Genomic DNA, 19,060 nt, shown 5'->3' with positions numbered 1-19,060 from the left:
TGTGAGTGAGAGAAGTCAAGTTCCTCGTGGGCAGCTTGGCTCTCTTCAAAGTCCCAAGCAGAAAATCCTGAAGATGCTGAACAGAGTAAACCTCCAGTAGTCAAGACAACAATGAAACAAAGAAACAGCTAAGCTGCAGTTAAACATTTTATTCAATATATTATTTGTGTTCAGTTAGAATAATAGCTAGATCTTGTTAGACGTTAGTTAGCTTTAGCATCATATGGATAACTGCATTGATTATTCTCAAGCTCCAGGCACACATTCCTCAAGACACTGATATCACAGCAAAAAGAGTGATGACATCAAATAAAAAAACTGATCAACAAGATAACGTTTGGTTTTTCAGTCTGCAATCAAATGTTTCTGTTTAAAGATAATTCATATCCATAAAAATGAATTCAAGGACTGAAGCAAGCATGCATTACTTGTAATGAAAATCAAAAAAGAAAGAAAAATGTTTAAAAATAATTAAGACATTTAAAGACTTTAAGGATTTGTTTTGTTTCTGAACCTCTAAAATAAAAAAACCTGCCTCTGACACACTTCCACTCTTTGTGTGCCCTCTTGTGGAGAAGTCGTCTCATTCGGTTACAGCCAAATGTCTTAGCAGGGAGTCCATTTTAAAAGCTTTTAAACAGCAGGACTAAATCAGCGCTGATTTGTGGACCGTGTGCACCACCCCGTTAAGTTTCTATTGAAAGAATGCAAGTGGAGTGAGTTTAATGTCACCTTACTGCTAACATGCTTACTTACAGCCTCTTTGGAATCATTTGTTCTGTGATCCTAAACCAGGAATATCAAAGGAGTTGAAGGAAAGTTCATCTTGGGCCTTGCAGCTGTGTATTCTACCCTACATGTTCATAAAGAAAGTTTTATTCATCCATGAGTGTGACAACACCTGATTTATATTCAGCGACAGACTAATGGGGAGGGTCTGCTGTGAGGAAAGCTCTCATATGCCCACTGTTTGCTAGGTAATGCTCCTTCCCTTGCTACTAGAGCTTTAACAGATTTACAACCTGAAGCACAAAACATGTCAAAATGACCTCAAATGATTGTGTGTATGTAAGTGGAAAATGTGGAAATATAGGTGGTGTGGTGATGGAAAAACAGTCAAACATTAGTTAGCACCAACAAGTGTGGCATCTGTTAGTGGTCCTCAGTACTGAACCAGGGAGAAAAGACTTTGAGGTTTTAGTTTGTCTTTGCCGTTCAGCTCTTTGAGCTCAATCACCACCATGCAGCCCAAAATCTCCGCTTGCTGCTTCTTCATCAGCTCACAGGCAGCAAACAACGTACCTGAAACACACACACACACCAACTTCTGAATGTTGTTCAAAATGTCTCAATAACATCACTTGTGCTCCAAAACACCAAATTTCAATGTTCAATCAGCCTGTCACTGAATGAGATATAACTCGATATAAGTTCTCACCACCAGTAGCCAGGAGGTCGTCAATGAGCAGAACCTTCTGTCCTGGAGCCACCGCATCATCCTGTATCTCTGCCTCCGCCTGCAGAAACAGGAAAACAAAACATTGTCATTAATGCAATATCTACATTTAAAGGTCAGGAGTAAATAATCAAAAGCTCTTGCTTTTCCAGGGCAAAAAGACAATAGACACACAAAACGGGCTAATTGTCTTTCTTTCTCCAGACTGCACATAGTGCTGTTACAGAAGACGTCCTTAAAGACATAAATGCATTTAGGACTATTTTTATGTAACTTTAAACCATACCAAGTATGATTTTTTCAAAATTATTTAAAGACTCATTCACAAATAATCCCTCTTAATCATCACAAGGGTGTGGTGGGGTCGGCATCTGCAAAGAATTGACTGCTCCCACTTTCTGGGCATCTTGTGTTGAACCCCCACCAAAGTCTACATTAAGGTTACATTACTGTCCATGACTTCTCGCTCTACACTCTTTATGTCTGTAACAGATCAACATCTTTGACGTCCTGTGAAGGAGAATGGTCTCCTCTGTCACAGCTGTATATGAGCTTCAGAGCGGAAAACATCTTCCCCAGCTTTGCATTGAAAATCTGATTGTTAAAAAGCTGAAGGGTGAAGTAGTGCTAAAACAAATGACGGAGTATGTGTGTTGTGTCCTTACCTTCCCGTACTCTAAATCATACGCCACAGACACAGTCGTTCCAGGGAGCTTCCCTTTCTTTCTGACCAGGACAAAGCCAACACCGAGCCGCTGGGCAAGCAGAGGCCCGAACAGAAAACCACGAGCATCTAAACCTGCACAACAACAAAAAAGTCAGAGATAGAGTTACTGCATTTGTGGAAGAATATAGTTCAAGGAGCAATATGTAACTCTGACATGTAGTGTTTATAATGTTTACTGCAGTCCACATTCAAAACATCGGACAGAGCCATCTCCCCCTGCCCCCTCCTCCCTAGAGTCGATGCAAACACCGGTTGCTTTTTAGGTCAGGTAGATGCAATACGCTTGCCTGTTTCCATCACTGCAACCAATCTGTTGGTTTGCTGTGATACTACAACAAAACAGCTCTGCAAAATATTTCTCATTAAGAATTCGGAAGTCATAGAATATTCATTTAATTTATTTTTCCATTAACATCTAAAAGGTCAATATTCACAATGTCCAAAAGCAACCGAATGGCAGTAATATTTTAATAAATGCATGAAAAAACTAGCAAATGCCTTCAGAGTAATATATGTCTTACTGGTGTATCTGCTGTGATAACTGGTCTCATATCTGGCAAACCGAGGGGCGTCCAAAACGAACGTATTGGGATTCCTTAAACCTGCTTACCTTCTCTAGTCATAAGAAATACAGACCATTCAAGACTGGAATCCAAGCTTAGAAGGAGGACATAGTGACTGCTGCATTGTTGTCAGAGAAGCCAGCACTTCAACATAGCATGTTTCCTTAATGTCTGATGATGATATATTAAATGATTTAATTCAGTAGTTATCGTACATATTGCTCATTTAATATACAAAATACACCCATGGTCATGACAGTTAATATACAATCTTAACTGCAGGAATTCTTCTACATCTAAACAAAATCAGCGAGTGAACTCATCGAAATTAAAGTACCGGTTCTCCATCAAAATGTTTTATCCACCGTTACAGATGTATAATCCATTTCTATCCTATCTTTTCAATGTGATTGGTTGCATCCTAAATGGTTCCACAGGTTGCTGTGTTTGGTGTTCTACTGTAGTACCTTAGGTTCCCTGAACAGAGAAAAGCTTATGAATAACAGCTGGTGCTGATTTACTACCTGTTCTTTTGGTTATTTCTCTGTAAAATGATCAGAAAACTTCAAATAAAAGCTCATCCCAATTTAAGGCCCAGTCCCTCTTACTTTCCTGGTGTAGCTGCCTGTTTTGACAAATAAAGACAGCTCTCAATTAGAGGTCCCTATTCATTGAGAGATCACTTTAATGTATGATTAAATAGAGTCCCTGTAAATAATTAAAAAAAATATACTAGTGTTGTAGTCAAGAACACACTAAGTGAGACCCAGACACACCCGGGACCAGAGTGCTCTGAGACCAAGACAAGACCAAAACATTCAGGGATCCAGACCGAGATGAGACCAAGACCAAGGCAGGGTGAGACCAAGACGAGACCAAGAGCACAACTATCAATGAAGAATCCTCGTCTTGTGCATCAGGTATGTCACTCACTTAGACTGTAACAGCGGGAAGGTTGCTGTCCTTACCAGAGGATAAAAGCTAATCATGAATGAACTGAAGTTATATGTTGTTTTAGAAAGGGGCGTTTTCCTTCTTATCACAGTAATGACTGAGTCTGCCCAGTCCGAGACCGAGTCAGAGACCTTGTAAAAGAGGTCTTGAGACCAACACTAAAATGTAAAGTCTATACCTGTCCTTAGTGTCATGAGACAACAAGACAGCTGTGCAGAGGTTTAGTAGGTCAAGAATACTGGTGATTGTTTTTTCATTAAAAATGACGTTTTCTTACCTACTATCAGATCAACAGTCTGGTAATTCCTCCTCACCTCTTCTTCAAACAGGTCAATGACTGCTGTCAGAGCAGCTGGATCCTTCAGGATGGGACAGATATCTCTGCACGGACAAACATGGACACACAAAACACACACACACACACACACACACACACACACACACACACACACATACATTACATACAGTAAGTATCAAAGATGAACATTTATACTGGGAAAGCCACTGTTTTGTAGAACTTAGCTTTCCATTAAGCTCTGACTCATATATGTGATGTCACCTGGACATTAAAGTACTTCAATTAACTGGAATGGTTGCACACTCATGTACAGATGTTCATATGAATGATACAAATAATAACAACAAATATTTTTAACACACTTTACATTTACAGCAAACCTAAACATGATACAGAATAAAACATTTTTTAAAAAGCACACACATAGCAAATACATATACATACAGTATACTGTATATACATATAACACATATAGCACTACAGTCTCACAGTTGTACTAAATGAAGCCCTCCGGTTGCTTCAAGCTTCTGTCAATATCACCAGTTTCACCTCAGGTTATAACTGACTGCTACCAGCCTGGACACACAGATAGTAAACAAACACAACAAGAACAAACACTTATTTTGGCTTATAATATTTGGCAGGAACAAACAGAGAGTAAACAAAAATGTGTGTGTGTGTGTGTGTGTGTGTGTGTGTGTGTGTGTGTGTGTGTGTGTGTGTGTAAAATAGTGTGCTCTGTCGATTTGAAGTCGGAGTTTTCTTATTTCTTCCTCATTTTACACTCACTACTCTCGTAGGTTAGTTCTGCTAGTTTGTTCTTGAAGGTTCTAGTCGCTGGCCCTGATATGTCAAACACCATATTTACACTATGTATTTCCACGCACCGCAGGACAACGTGGGTTCTCGTTTGACTGTTTTCTCTGAAGTGGAGAGAGGCTCGATACCCTTAACAATTCAACTTTAACAGGAGGACTCTAGTGTACAGGACTTAGGACGCAGTTATTTGTGTCTTACCTGAACACGATGCCTTTCTTCGGAAAGTCCTGATAAGGTCGGATGTGGTCTCGGACCAGCTGGAGTTTACTCTCTACACTCGCTGACATTCTTCTTGATTCTTGCCTGTGGTGCTCCTTGCTGCTCGCTCACTCCCCTCGCTTCCACTTGTTTCTTCCTCGTGACTTTGAGCATCGAGCACACAACACACACACACACACACACACACACACACACACACACACACACACACACACACACACACACACACACACACACACACACACACACACACACACACACACAGCATTATCAGACATTACCGCCATCTACTGGTCTGAATGACATGTTGTAATGTTGCTGATTTACTGACAGCGAAACATTGTGGGTCATCGTCTTCAGAATTTTGCAACAATTCAATTATTAATAATTCCTTTAATAAGACAACAGAGACTATTTAAAGTGCGCTACTCTATGTCAGCCTAATTCTCTCTTACCCTTTATAATAATAATCCAGCACCCAAAAAACAAGGCTGTATACTAACTTGTGTCACACAGTCACACTCAAACAAGACTTAGTTCAATGATCACTACTTAATCTACTGTCAATTTAAGTCACACATATTCTTTCTCATAAGGCTCCTGTGTTAAGTGTTAAAGATAATAATATATTATTCTCATATAGGCCATAGGCTACATACATGTAAACTCCTCAAAAAAAGTTTGGAAAAGTTAATTCGGTCACTTATTTCGCCCCTTTAATTATACTAATTGGTGTTGTATTATATATCGTTGGAAAGCCTGATTAGTCACCTTTACAACGAGGTATAACTTGTAAGGATCGTGCATTCGTGGAATGAGCAACACAGCTAAATGTGTGGGTAGCGCCCCAAAAACAATGTGCCAAATGTTCTTCTGTTGGTGCTGGTATAAAAACAACATTCAACATATGGCATCAAGCCTTCAGGTCAGCCGTGCACATAACAGTGAAGGATAGCTTTTCTGTTTTCTCCACCATAGCAAACTGAAATCAACACTGTCTCAAAATACTTTATCTATGAGTCATTCCACTAGGCTAGGCCTATATAAAAGGGACAAGGATGAATAATAAAGGGGGCCTAAGTGGAGACTGCATGAATGAAAGAAGGGAGGGGATTATGTTCTGTAGTTGGAGGTTTGGTAGTCAAGAACAGGCCAAAAAGGGGAGGGGGTTAGAAACATCAAATTATCTTACCTAAGGTGCTAACTGACTGAGTCCAATCATGACTTACAGGTAGACAAGCAAACAGGTAAAAAATACAATACGAACACTGCTTATTATTGTCTAGAACAAATAGGACAGGTGGACAGGCACATAGAGGGAGAGGGAGAGTTGCATAATCTTAAAATGAGACCAAAGTCTTGTTGTTGTGGTCGACCAAAGTCCTGACTTCTGCATTATATTTTCTTTGGAGTGTGGAAAGACTGTCGGTAGGAATACATGCGGCACACTTCTGACTACAAGGTATATGAATTTGGTTACAGCAACACATATCAGTGATCTTTTTGTATCAACACACTTTCAAGCAATAGAAAAACTCCAAGGACCTATCTTTGAAACAATAAAGATGCATTTATTTCCACTGCACGGTCATGTGGACGTTTTTAAAAAACACACTCGGACACATTTCAGCGTCAAGCCTTCATCAGGAAGTCAAACAGATGGACAGGAACACTGAGGACTGTATAGTGGTTCTCAACCAGTAAAAGAATTCCCGACCTGGAGCTAGAGGTGTGGTCTGCAGAGGGTGGGTGTGTACACCTACAAACTCAAGGGGATGGCGTTGTTAGGGCCAATGCATCCAAAAACTGACTACACTGATGGCAAAACTTGTGGAAAATAACACAACATAAAAAAAAAGACATGACCCTGATTGTAAGAGATTAAAGACAACAAACAACTCTGAAATAACACAGCAAATCTTTTCAAGAAAACAGTCAAATAAAAGATCTTCATTAAGGCCAGGGTGTTTTGCAGCCTGTGAATTATTTAAAGGAAAACGTATGGGGAGAAAATCAAGAGTTAGAATAGCTTATAATAATGAACCAACACATTGAAAGTGAAAAGGGATAGGCCTACAGATTAGGGAAGACTCCATTTTTCTGAAAAAAAATAAAATAAATCAAAGCAAGTGTGGTGGATGAGTGATTTAAAAGAGCCATAGTAAGCACGTCCTGGCACTGACATAAACAAAGTAGTGCCAGGGCCGCACACATTCATTAACAGCAGATGGCAGTGAGAGTCTGTAATGTTGCCTTATATGTAGTAGAAGAAGAAATCACAGTTTATTTCCTGAAGAAGAAGAAGAAGCCGTACTGCGCGAGAGATGTGGGCAGCAGGTGGTCGCCTTTCCCCGATGTTGGCGGCAGGAGTCGTCTCTTCTTGTGTGCGTGTTGTCAGGTGTAGCAGGAGGAGGAAGTTACCTGCCGGCTCCGTCACACTGATCCCGCAGAGAGCGCACCGCGTCACGCAGCACGGGGACACAGGTAACACTGGTGTTGGGTCTCCAGTCGGTTTCTGTCCTGAAACAGGCTGAGATCACACAAGGCCTGTTCGTTTTGAAGATTGTCTTTCTTTTATCGTCTTGTGAATAGCTCTATCTCACTGTCTCATAATAAATCTTCCTTACCTACATGAAAGACTGTTACATATCTGTACTGTGTTTACTGACGCGTCTGTCTTATACAGTGATTTATTCTTGTTAAAACAGAACCTAAGAAAGAATGCCTAAAACGAATCGAAACAATTGCCAGTGTGTTGTTTTTGTATGCCTACTTCAGCTAAGGGAAGATGACGGTGATCATGACTTTAAAGTGTAGATTTTCATCCATACTGGTTTAAGGAAAGGGGAAAACACGTTCTTCACTGTTCACCAGCTTGCTGATGTTATCATCCTCATTTTTCAATCACTTCAGCTCCATAGTCATCGTTTCACCAAAAGCTATCCCCTTCTTCTTATCGTCCTCTATTCTGTCCCCTTGGCGTTACCGTAGCCCACTGACCTGAGAGAGGCCAGCTCTGGGAATTGTGGGAGGTGAAGTCTAGTCTCACTATGTTGTCTTCCTTCCAAGGGAAGCTGGAGCGAAATGGAGAGGCTAAGAAGTCAGTGGTGAGTGTACCAGTTTTCATTCGTAACCCTACAGCAAACACCTGAAGAAGATCTGCACGTAATAGATGTTGCTGCAGTTTCAAGAGTAGTTTCCATTATTGCCTATGCACACAGTGACTAAAGATACTAATAATGATGCTTCTTTATATCATATTAAAGTCCTCTACTTCTTCATTTCTGTTGATCACTTTCTCTTTTTCTTAGGTCTGTATTGAGGGGAACATTGCCAGTGGGAAAACTACATGTCTGAATTACTTCAGCCAAACCGGCAACATAGAGGTATGATGACAAAGAGTGCCTACCAGGACATACCACTCAAGTTTAACATGTAACATGAGCTAATAAAGGCTGGACTATAGATTCAAAGTTTCTTGGTAAAAGGTGTGAACTCTATAAGTATTGGACAGTATACCTTGTGTGCTTCCCTCACTTGAACGAATACTCGATTATTCTCTCATTTGAAAATGATGTATTGAAGAAAATGCCCGCAGAAGATAAAAATGAAATCCAACTCTTAAAGTCCAGTGTTTCAGCAAAGTCATTCCACTGGTGTCGTGATCTCACAGCCAAAGACATCGGCAGTGTGATGTCATTGTTCTTACCCTCTTTTGTTTGTTTCAGGTCCTAACAGAACCCATCTCAAAATGGAGGAATGTCCGTGGCCACAACCCTCTGGTACTTCACTTACACTGATGTTCTTATTGTGTCCTAGTTCTGACCTGACATCAGACCTACTTCATTGGGTCAGAACAACAGAGTGTTTGCAGGATTGTTTCTCTGAACATTAAAGAAACGGTAAACAGACTGCTCTCATAGTCTTCTGACCAGAAAGAGAATTTCAAACGACATTATTCTACATTCACACACGCTTATTACACTGTATGTCCAGGCTTTCATGCAATATGCCTACTATACAGGATCTGACGTTCAAATGCAAATACACGCCATATTGTCTGTTATAGACCACAGCTGATATTAGGTTTTTTTTCCATGTGTATCAAGAACTTATCCCAAGAAAGCATAAGCGATGTCAGCGCTAAGACTCCCTTTTATTTGTCCTTGTTTTACAGTCCAACTTGCATCTTCAAATGAAAATGAGCAGCAACATCCATGGTTGTTTTTTTGTGTGCAAAGTAACTCTTATGGATATTGTTTTTAAAGATAAATATATGTTTTATTATCGCAAATTTCAGCCTATTAGTGCCACCTCTTAGTTGTATCACTCCGAATGTTTTTCAGCATGCAAACAGAACAGATTCAAACATCATGAGTCCACTCCACTTTCTACATCATGAAGTAAGAACATTTCATGACTTCACAGGTTCTGCATTCATCAGCAGAGATTAGGTGTTCAGTATTTTGACTTCATGCAGACTGAAGGAGGTGGAATCAACCTGCTTTTTCTGAAACTTTTGGTTTATTAGTCAGCCAATGTACCTCCTAGTCGCCATCAACAAAGCTGCCCACAATAGAGGAGTCCTCTTAAGATGAAGCTCTTAACACACTTAATGTGTGAAGAACTACTAAAGGTTCCCCCATTGTTGAATACAATAAAGGAAGGAGTGAAAAGTGTGTTTTCATGATTCCTGTAAACTGATGCTTTGAATTGATGGCAATTTGTGATCTTAATGTACAGCTCACTCATATCCTTCTCATGGCACTAAGTGCACAAAAAAACGTTCCCTGTAAATCTCCCATGACTCACAGGGAATCAGCTTTTTGTTTCTGTTGCTGCAGGGTCTTATGTACCAGGATCCTGAGCGCTGGGGCATCACATTGCAGACATATGTTCAACTCACCATGCTGGATAGACACCTGTCACCTATCGTAAGTGAACTAATTAAATGTAAACTGGTGCATATAGACGCCAACACTGTTGTTGGTTTCAAGTGTTAGTAGTTGTGGGAAAATATAAAAAATAAAATAAAATATATAATATAAATATAAATAAAATATAAATGTACATTTATATACTGAAAGTGTCCTGTTTGTTTCAGTCAGCTCCTGTCAGGATGATGGAAAGATCCATCTTCAGTGCCAAATACATCTTCGTGGAGAATCTCTTCAGAAGGTATTTTTTATCTGTGCTTATGGAAACATCAGACCTCGATATTAGAACAGGACTAGATCAATAAATAATGATTTCAGAATGCAGTTAAAGTCTAACTCTCATACTTGTATGTTGGATTCACATCACACAACTGCTGCTGTATTTGCAGTATTGGCTGAATTGAGATCATAAGCCCAGTAATGGTAATAAAGGTTTATATTGTCATGTTCTCTCCCATGACAGCATACTGACACGGTTGTTTCTTTTTTTTCTTCTTGTGGATTTTTGTCATCAGTGGGAAAATGCCTGAGGTGGACTTTGCAGTTCTCAGCGAGTGGTTTGATTGGATCACAACAAACATATACCTTCCCGTTGATCTGATTGGTGAGAATACAAAAAAAACAAAAAAACACAGAAACAAATTCTGCAAAAATTCACAAAGTTTAAAAAAAACAACACAATCCATAGAGGCAGAGTCGGCAGCTGATGCATGACTTAGTGCACACAGGTATACGTGAACATAGCATCAAACTTGGTACACAGTACTGACCCAGAATCAGCTCCATCCTCTCAACACCTAATCCTGCCATTTGATTTAGTACAACAGGGATTCTCTATAGAATATGTTCTACATGATTTCAATCGCCAGAGTTTTTTTTTTTTTTAAAGATTTTTTTGGGCATTTTGTGCCTTTAATGGAGAGATAGGACAGTGGATAGAGTCTGAAATCAGGGAGAGAGAGGGGAATGACATGCGGGAAAGGAGCCACAGGTGGGATTCGAACCTGGGCCGCCCGCTTGGAGGACTACAGCCTCCATACATGGGGCGCGCACACTAACCGCTGCGCCACCAGCGCCCCAATCTAGTGATTTTTAATAAGTTGCGGTGAAATTATTTTAGCAGGTCAAATCGTATAGCATGTCATCACTCAGACTAAGTCATCAATACGAAGGCTACCCATCCTTCATTAGTACCTGAGAGCTAGCTATCCCTCCCTTCAGCCAGAAGAGCACAAGAAACAAAATGTTTAACAATCACATTTGAAGCTGCGACTGCTTGTTGACGTGCATTCTGTGATATCTTCCTCGGGATCCAGTGTACCTGCAGACGACTCCTCAGAAATGTCATGAGAGGCTGAAGCAGAGGTGCAGAGAAGAGGAGAAGGTCATTCCATTGGTGAGGGCACAAACTGAAACCTTGTTTCATTTCACAGAACAAATAAGTCATCAGTGAACTTGAAAGGAAATGAATTGTTTTTGTGTTTTTGTTTTTTTAGAGAATTGATAGCTAACATTTTTGACAGATGACCAATTTGTCATTTCAAAGAAGACCTCAATCTTCTGTGTTTGTGTTCATGCATCCATTAGGAGTATCTTGAGTCCATTCACCAGCTGTATGAGGACTGGCTCATCAAGCGCACCTCCTCCCCTCTTCCTGCTCCTGTTTTGGTGAGTGGCCATTCACATCCAGGCAGTTCTTTGCTTTGGTGCAACTAGGTTGCCCAAATAGCACGAGTACCTGTACATGTGTTCCCACTTTATGCATCCTGTGATGTTTCTGAATTCAGCGTCATGAAAGTAACTCCTAGCATTGATTCTTATCTGTTATTTATTTAGTAAAATAGAAGACAGAATATGTTTGTTTATATTTGCATTGGGTGTGTCTGTGCAGGTTATTCCAGCTGACCATGACCTCAATGAGATGCTGCACCAGTATGAAGAAAACCGTGACAAAATACTACCTGCTGGCTACCTGTGAAACACACACACGCACACGCACATGCACACGCACACGCACACGCACACACACACACACAAAGACGCAAACAGCAAAGGGAGCTTTGGAAGAGGATGTGAAACCTCTATTATAAAACTGATCTGTTCAATTACTGAAGGTTTTTTTCACAAGCAGCTCAATCGCTTAGATTTGAGGTTTTAGCAATAACACAAGTTATTTATTTACATGTGTAGTCAATCACATTTAATTTACTTCTTAACGGTTATGTTAAAATGCTTATTTAATGTGATCTCTCGCCTACAGGGCAAGAAAAGTCAAATATTCCTTCTGTCATTTTAAACATTAACGGAGTCATTCCAAATCCCGGGCAGTTTCTTTTCCAGATGTTAATCATTTGTTTGTATTTATTTCACTATTTGTTGTTATGTACTCAAAGTCAGACCACAGGATGTGATCACAAGGGGACCTCAAGTACATTAGTGTTTGATTTTTGGATGTAATAACTTGTCATATAGCTGGAGCATCGGTTACAACAACAACTCCTCATACAACAGAATATACTGTACGTGTAGATGTACTGCAACGGGATTTTACTGAAGATTGACTTGAATAATGAAATGTTTCTCTGTAACTCCCTTTTAATGAACGGAAGCTTTGTTCTCTTTGTTGTTGCTTGCTTCATTAATAAGAACATTTTGTTATCCTAACTTGCTTTAGCCGGTTTTTTTTTTTGCAATTCTCATTAAAACGGTTTGATGTTGTATTTAGACATTAACAACCTATCAACACGCATTCTGTGTTTAAAATGTAGGCCTCAGTTTCTACATACGGTGATGATATGTGTCCAAAGTAACAGCATGAGAAAAGGTGATCATTAGATCACATCCAGTTGACCTGAAATCTTGAACAAAAAAGAAAAAAGCATTCGTGAAACAGCAGCTGATGTCTGCATCTCTCCCAGATATCCAACCAGTCAAAAAAGCCTTTAACAACACCCTGCATGAGATGTTACAGATGAACTTTGTCTACCAGTAGCCAAAGTTACCCGGTCAAAATGGTGTCCAAACTGCCTTCTCTTACACAGACTACAAACAGGTGAGAGGGTTCATTTGAGTTATTTGGCCTGGAGTCTCCCCGACTTCCTCCACCATGACTCCCAACACCAGTGCCCCTTGGGAAATGCATCGTCAGCCCTCTCCTGTGTTCTGCATTTAAGTCGACCTACAGAGGGGAGATCAGATCCCTAACATCTTGGCGCCAGGACCAATGCCTCCATTTCAACATTAGTATAACAATGCAAGTGATTGTTGACGTTAGGGAGAGACAGACAGAAGCGTTGTACGTATCCTTGAACTCAAACGTATTGAATTCAAATTAATTTACCATAAAATATGTTCACAGCCAATGTGTCCTAAAAGGTATTTATGCATGCTTATCATAAAGCAGATGTTCTACCATGCTGCCTTTGTTTGAAGATTGATGTTTCAGCGGTCGATTGGTAGAAAAGTGAAATCCCATTGGCTAAAATAAATGTGTTTAATTCCGATAATGACGTCTGGGCGTATCCCAGGTGTCCTCTCAATTTGACATGACTGGAAAACCTCCAAAGGGAGGTGCCCAGATGGCATCACCCACAGTACCACACTGGCTCTTTTAGATGCAACAGAGAAGTTGCTTCACCCTGAGTTTCTCTGGATGTCCCAGCTCTTCACTTTGATTCTGAAATATTTAAAAAATGCAGTCTTTTTTAAAACATTTATTGGTTGACACATTTCCATTACTCTTGCATCCGGACGTGAAGTGAATACAAGTACACATCTTTCCATCAGATAAGTTTCATACTCTACATGTAAACCACGGCTTATCTTTCAGAAGGGAGGATGTGATTCTTCCGGATTTGGTGCAAGAAAAAAAAAATCTGGAGAGACTCCCGGACCCCTCTTCATTTGACGGTGCCAACTATTAAATGGCAACTATTTAGCTATCGAATGACAATAAATACATCTAAATAAACTTAACTTACAGGCAGAGCATTGGTGCATTTAAACAATTAATACGTTTTTCTACTTCTTATATTGCATTTTTCAGTAAACAAACAAAAAAACATGGTAAAGTTGTAAAACTGTTTTGCCATTTTGTAAGAAAAAAAAACACAGACGTATGAATAATATTTTGCAAAGTGGTTGCAAAGCTGTCACTGCTGAAACCCTAAATAAATCCACAAGCTTTTCAGCAGCCAAAGCAGCAGAATAAATGATCTGTGCAGATTTCAAACTGGGGTGCACAAAGCTCACACAGCATTTTTTAAACCCTTACTCTAATTGATATATATTCAGATAAAGAGCATTAAGAGGATGTTATTTCTTGCTATTCTCAACTATAACATAGCTCTGTGCCAGCTGCTCTTCCTCTCTTTGGCCTGTTTCTGCTCCTTTGGTATCGTTTCTCTGCTGCCCTTCGCTTCCTCCTTGAACGCTCTGCGAGTCTGTTGTACTGTTGGTCAGCACAGAGGGCTGCTTCTGCGCTTTCGTTACTGCAGGACCAGACTCTGAAGATGTGGTGCATCTTCTGGCAGCATGGCTCGGTGCTGGACCTGTCTCCGGCAGTGGATTTGTAAGGTTCCGCTCCTCTGCCTTTTCCTCTGTGCTTGGTGTTCTCTCATGTCTCCCTCTCTCTCTGTTCTTTTTCTCCTCTCCTTTCATGTCATCTTCTTTTTGCCTTCCTTCTTCTTTGGTCTCCTGCACAATGAGCTGGCCCATCTTCACATCAAGCTCTCTAACATTCTGCTTCCTGTCCTTGGACCTCAATGAGGGTAGCTTTTGGTTTTGGCTGTCTGTAAAAATCAGAGTTTCACATTTTTGTCTGCAGACTGCACTTAATCAAGTTCTAAAAATAGGACGAAATGCATCTGCACAAAAATTCTCCCTGTCCATTTCACACGAAGAGAATAACCATGAATAGAATTCAGCTTCTGATTTACAATGTTATCAAAGTGTGCCAGTGTGTGTTACCTGTTGGAGTCTGTTGTGTCAAGGGAAGGGCGTCTTCTGCGGCCTGAGGCTCCCCAGGCTTAAGACTCTGCTCTGCTGTGGCTCCAGCCCTGCTGCCTCCGTCAGTGTTACAGGAGCTGCTAGTGATGTCGTCTCCAGGGGCGGCAGTCTGACTCTGGGACCGGTTATTGCAATCACTGCGTTTGACATTTTCCACAAACACATCATCAGCACCTGTGCCATGAGTTTCTTTGCGGATAGTTGTCGCAGCACTTTTGGTGCCCTTCACAGAATCTCTTTTGGAGAGATTGGCAGCTTTACCGTCATCAGGGGTGTTATTACTGCTGACAGTATGTACAACTTTACTGCTGCTCCTGCTGCTGTTTGCTCGGTGAGGTTTGTCTGAAAGCAGAGGGCGGCCCCTAAAGGCAAGGTCAGGGTAGTTCATCTGCATCTCCATAATGGATTGGTCATGACTGTTGATATGGCAACGCCGAGGCTTGGGCTGTGGTTTCACTGCAATCCTGCTGTCCAAATGCAGCGGCACCTAGGGGGGCACAAGGGAGAGCTCAGTACAGACAAACTTTTTATTTTATTTTTAAGGTTTATTTTGGGGGATTTTTTGACTTTATTGTTAGGACAACTGAAGAGAGGCAGAAAATGCAGGGAGGAGAGAGCGGGATAGAAAAGCATCAAGTTGAACCTGCAGCTGACGTGCTGAAGACTAGAGGCTGTACCCTCATTATATGGGGCGCAGAAACTACTGAATGAGCTAAGTGGTGCTCTAAAGCGAGTTTGTCAAAGGTACTGTCAGTACTGTAAGACTATATCGTGTATGTTTACTGCCTGTAGCTGCACTGCAAGCTACCTGAGAATCTGCCAATTAAATTTGTTGTAATGGAAAAGTCCATTATTTAGCACACGAGCAGAAGCTTACCGCTGGTGTTCGCCACCTGCCTGTGCAACAGAAAGCAGACTGACTTTGTGTCCGCGGGTGAAAGCCACCTAAAGGTTGGGGGAACACCCGCTCCCCACCCAAACGGGTTGTGTTGTTGAAAAAACTACTGACTCTACCTTTAAATCCAAAAACGTTTTCCTTTCACCTTATTTGTGTTCATGTTTGCACCTCAAACATTGTTTCAGACAGTGTGCTTCTGGCCCGAGTTTAAAAATAAAAGGCAAAAAAAAAAATCAGTGATGAGAAATCATTGAAGCATATTCTAAAATGAATCAGACATCGCCACATTGCCCTCTACCTAGAGCTGCCAGATATATAAAAGCCTTTTTGAAAATCTTGAAAACATTCTTCACTCTGCCCTACCTCTTCTCCTTGTTCCTCCTCCCTCTTCTTCTCCTCTTCATTTTGCCCTGCTGGACATGTTGCCTTCTTGTCTGTTGTTTCCTCGGGTTTAGTCGGCCCCAGTCTTCTGTGGAGAACCTCCTGCCACTCCTGCAGTGCAACATAACAACTGTCACATAGACGCCCCAACATGAAAGTTACCTGGCTTTGCCCCTGCCTAGTACAAACCCAACTGCTTTTACTTCATGTACAGGGCTGAGGTATCACAATCACAATGGCATTTTTTACACTAGTTTTACAACGGTAAGGATAAGAAGTACTTTAAGGAGAGCTGCTGTTTGATTTAAGTGTAAAACTGGTCCTACCAGTTGTCCCGTCTGAACTGCGTCATGGAGCTCCAGTAGACGATCACATTCGACCCTGGCCAACATCAGCTCAAAGCCCACCAGCATGGCTCTGTCTTGATTACCATCTTCACTGAGTCTGTACTCACTAACAAACAGGAGAACAACACAAAAAGCAATGAGATGACGGACCCAAATTTGCCCAAGATTCTGATTTAGTGGGAGAATCCTCCAAACCTCCCATGTTTCCACCCATAACATTTAAAGTCAAGATTATTTATAAAGCACATTTCAGGAACAAGGCAATTCATTGTGCTTCACACAAGACATCGAAAGCATCAAGACAACAAAAAAAGAAACATTAAAATAGAAAATTTAAAAAAATCACTAAACAAACCATTAACAAAAAGAAAAGATTAAATATCAAAAATATTTTAAAACGCAACACAATTTGCAACAAAGATTTTTTCAGTTTTGCAGCAACACTGTGTAATGTAAAAAAAAAGAGTCAAGTTGTGTGTCTTTGATGAACTCTTCTAAATGATACCTATTATCTCTTTCTTCAAATGTCTGGACTAGAAATGTTACTTGGCTGACCTATTACATAGTATGTGTTTTTAATGTCACTCTTATACTTGTTGTTCTTCTTCTTGTTCCTTACCTTAGTGGAGTGTCAGTATGGGGCAGGTATCCAATAGAGGCCAGGACTGACTGAAGGGTAGAGCTGCTGAAAACTGGCAGGAGACAGTAAACAAATGGACCTGTAAAAGTCTGAAAGAGACATCACGTCCATTAGCCGAATAAACCAATAAATGACAATGTTTTACAAAACTACATCATTTGGTCAAAAGATCATTTGTCATTCTAAAGTAAAAAAAAAACAAACCCATGGTAGACCATCATTTTCTCAACAATTCTGGAGAACATTGCAATTTTACCCAGTTTAGTCTTGTGGTAATTCTTTCATTTATACAAGGATTTTATGGTCTGTGTAGAATCACGCCAGCTACAGTATTTGTAGACACCTTGGTGTATTTTTTTGATAAGAGAGAGAGAGAGGCAGAAAGAAAAAAAGAGAGACAGAAAGAAAGAAAGAAAGAGAGCGAGAGAGACAGAAAGAAAGAGAGAGAGACAGAAAGAAAGAGAGAGAGAGAGACAGAAAGAGAGACAGAAAGAAAGAGAGAGACAGAAAGAGAGACAGAAATAAAGAAAGAAAGAGAGAGAGAGACAGAAAGAAAGAGAGAGCGAGACAGAAAGAAAGAGAGAGAGAGACAGAAAGAAAGAGAGACAGAAAGAGAGACAGAAAGAAAGAAAGAGCGAAAGAAAGACAGAAAGAGAGAGAGAGAGAGAGACAGAAAGAGAGACAGAAAGAAAGAAAGAGAGGGAGACAGAAAGAAAGAGAGACAGAAACAAAGAAAGAGAGAGAAAGAAAGAAAGAGAGAGACAGAAAGAAAGAAAGAAAGAGAGAGACAGAAAGAAAGAGAGAGACAGAAAGAAAGAAAGAAAGAGAGAGACAGAAAGAGAGAAAGAAAGAGAGACAGAAAGAGAGAAAGAAAGAAAGAGAGACAGAAAGAAAGAAAGAAAATAAGTGTGTTCTTCTACCTTCAGTGTCTTGATTTCCTTCTTCCAGGGCTGGAGGAGCAGATTAACACAGAGAGTTTCCAGAAGTTCAGTAGCTTTAATGTAAGTAGAGAGAAATGTTCTGTATTCTTCACTGTGGGCTGCACATCCCTCACTCACAGACTGATAGAAAGGGAAGAGGGTGAAAGACTCTCTCGGTTCTGGTTCTCTCTGGAGATACTGAGCCGCCTTCTCAAGTACCTGCTCGTCGCGGCACGGTCCAACTTTTGTACACAAATGAAAATACCTCTGATAATGCTCAAAAACATTCTGGCGAGAAACCTCCGTCTTTTCTCCAGCTTCGACACCGTCCTTCATGGCTGTTCACACGACGGACAGTGACTTTCTATCAAACTGTGTTGAGGAAGAAGAACCGCTTTCAAGGAAGTGAAAGTGAAGAGTTGCTCTGCTCACCTCGGTTCACCTTTCATAAACTATTTAGATTTACTCAGTATGATAAATAAGATCACCTTTTTTTTTCTCCTTCAACATCACGTTTCATCTCATTTAGACACAAGATTAGAAATTCTTAAAATCATCAAATGAAAGAAGCATTAGAGAATATGACTTGTTATTGTATTGTAAGTGACAGTTGCTCATGAAGTAGAAATAAGTCATGCTTTAAAATGACAATGCCTCACTGTTGTGCAGTGTAGGCCACTCTCAGGGTGTCATGGTACAACACTTCATCACGTTTTTTAAAATCATCTGACAATCAGACTATTTCATTTGTAAGAGACTGCGTAACACGAGGAGAAAGGTGAGGTGCTTCAACTTGCACACGGCAGTATAAACTCTGCACTGAGGTTTAATTGCTGCGATTCCATGATGTCACGACTCTTATTTTGAAATGTAAACAGGTGTTTTATTCTGAAA

General features: G+C 40.4%; 3 protein-coding genes across 4 annotated transcripts; 1 reads left to right on the top strand and 2 right to left on the bottom strand.

Annotated features, from left to right (window-relative positions):
• Positions 1-134: 134 nt before the first annotated feature.
• Positions 135-5,190, bottom strand: aprt (adenine phosphoribosyltransferase). The gene is made up of 5 exons (XM_061040561.1): positions 5,016-5,190; positions 3,978-4,081; positions 2,122-2,255; positions 1,439-1,517; positions 135-1,302 (listed from the first exon to the last, which is right to left on the bottom strand). Exons 1-5 carry the CDS (start codon positions 5,102-5,104, stop codon positions 1,163-1,165), a joined length of 546 nt encoding a protein of 181 aa, XP_060896544.1. The 5' UTR covers positions 5,105-5,190; the 3' UTR covers positions 135-1,162.
• A 2,170-nt stretch (positions 5,191-7,360) lies between these two features.
• Positions 7,361-12,637, top strand: tk2 (thymidine kinase 2). Of its 2 annotated transcripts, none has more exons than XM_061040559.1 (10): positions 7,361-7,520; positions 8,106-8,143; positions 8,348-8,422; positions 8,765-8,818; positions 9,881-9,970; positions 10,141-10,214; positions 10,489-10,577; positions 11,290-11,369; positions 11,561-11,641; positions 11,865-12,637. In XM_061040559.1, the coding sequence occupies exons 1-10, from the start codon at positions 7,361-7,363 to the stop codon at positions 11,949-11,951; spliced, it is 828 nt and encodes a 275-aa protein (XP_060896542.1). In that variant the 3' UTR covers positions 11,952-12,637. The 2 variants fall into 2 exon arrangements, with proteins under 2 accessions (XP_060896542.1, XP_060896543.1); XM_061040560.1 differs by having other exon boundaries at positions 7,379-7,520; positions 8,028-8,143.
• A 1,650-nt stretch (positions 12,638-14,287) lies between these two features.
• Positions 14,288-18,550, bottom strand: si:ch211-189a15.5 (uncharacterized). The gene is made up of 6 exons (XM_061040557.1): positions 18,167-18,550; positions 17,226-17,335; positions 16,586-16,712; positions 16,242-16,370; positions 14,942-15,467; positions 14,288-14,763 (listed from the first exon to the last, which is right to left on the bottom strand). The coding sequence occupies exons 1-6, from the start codon at positions 18,500-18,502 to the stop codon at positions 14,288-14,290; spliced, it is 1,704 nt and encodes a 567-aa protein (XP_060896540.1). The 5' UTR covers positions 18,503-18,550.
• Between the last annotated feature and the right edge of the window lie 510 nt (positions 18,551-19,060).

The sequence above is a fragment of the Labrus mixtus genome, chromosome 6, assembly GCF_963584025.1.
Source record: "Labrus mixtus chromosome 6, fLabMix1.1, whole genome shotgun sequence".
Lineage (NCBI taxonomy): Eukaryota > Metazoa > Chordata > Actinopteri > Labriformes > Labridae > Labrus > Labrus mixtus.
This window is presented reverse-complemented; position numbering and strand designations above follow the sequence as displayed.

Coding starts and splice junctions, on each gene's coding strand:
- aprt (XM_061040561.1), bottom strand. CDS start 5,104: ATGTCAGCGAGTGTAGAGAGTAAACTCCAGCTGGTCCGAGACCACATC. Junction 4,082..5,015: donor AAGAAAGGCATCGTGTTCAG/GTAAGACACAAA, acceptor TTGTCCGTGCAG/AGATATCTGTCCCATCCTGA. Junction 1,518..2,121: donor ATGATTTAGAGTACGGGAAG/GTAAGGACACAA, acceptor CTGTTTCTGCAG/GCGGAGGCAGAGATACAGGA.
- tk2 (XM_061040559.1), top strand. CDS start 7,361: ATGTGGGCAGCAGGTGGTCGCCTTTCCCCGATGTTGGCGGCAGGAGTC. Junction 8,144..8,347: donor GAGAGGCTAAGAAGTCAGTG/GTGAGTGTACCA, acceptor TCTTTTTCTTAG/GTCTGTATTGAGGGGAACAT. Junction 11,642..11,864: donor CTCTTCCTGCTCCTGTTTTG/GTGAGTGGCCAT, acceptor GTGTCTGTGCAG/GTTATTCCAGCTGACCATGA.
- si:ch211-189a15.5 (XM_061040557.1), bottom strand. CDS start 18,502: ATGAAGGACGGTGTCGAAGCTGGAGAAAAGACGGAGGTTTCTCGCCAG. Junction 16,371..16,585: donor CAGTTCAGACGGGACAACTG/GTAGGACCAGTT, acceptor GTTGCACTGCAG/GAGTGGCAGGAGGTTCTCCA. Junction 15,468..16,241: donor AGGAGGAACAAGGAGAAGAG/GTAGGGCAGAGT, acceptor GTGCCCCCCTAG/GTGCCGCTGCATTTGGACAG.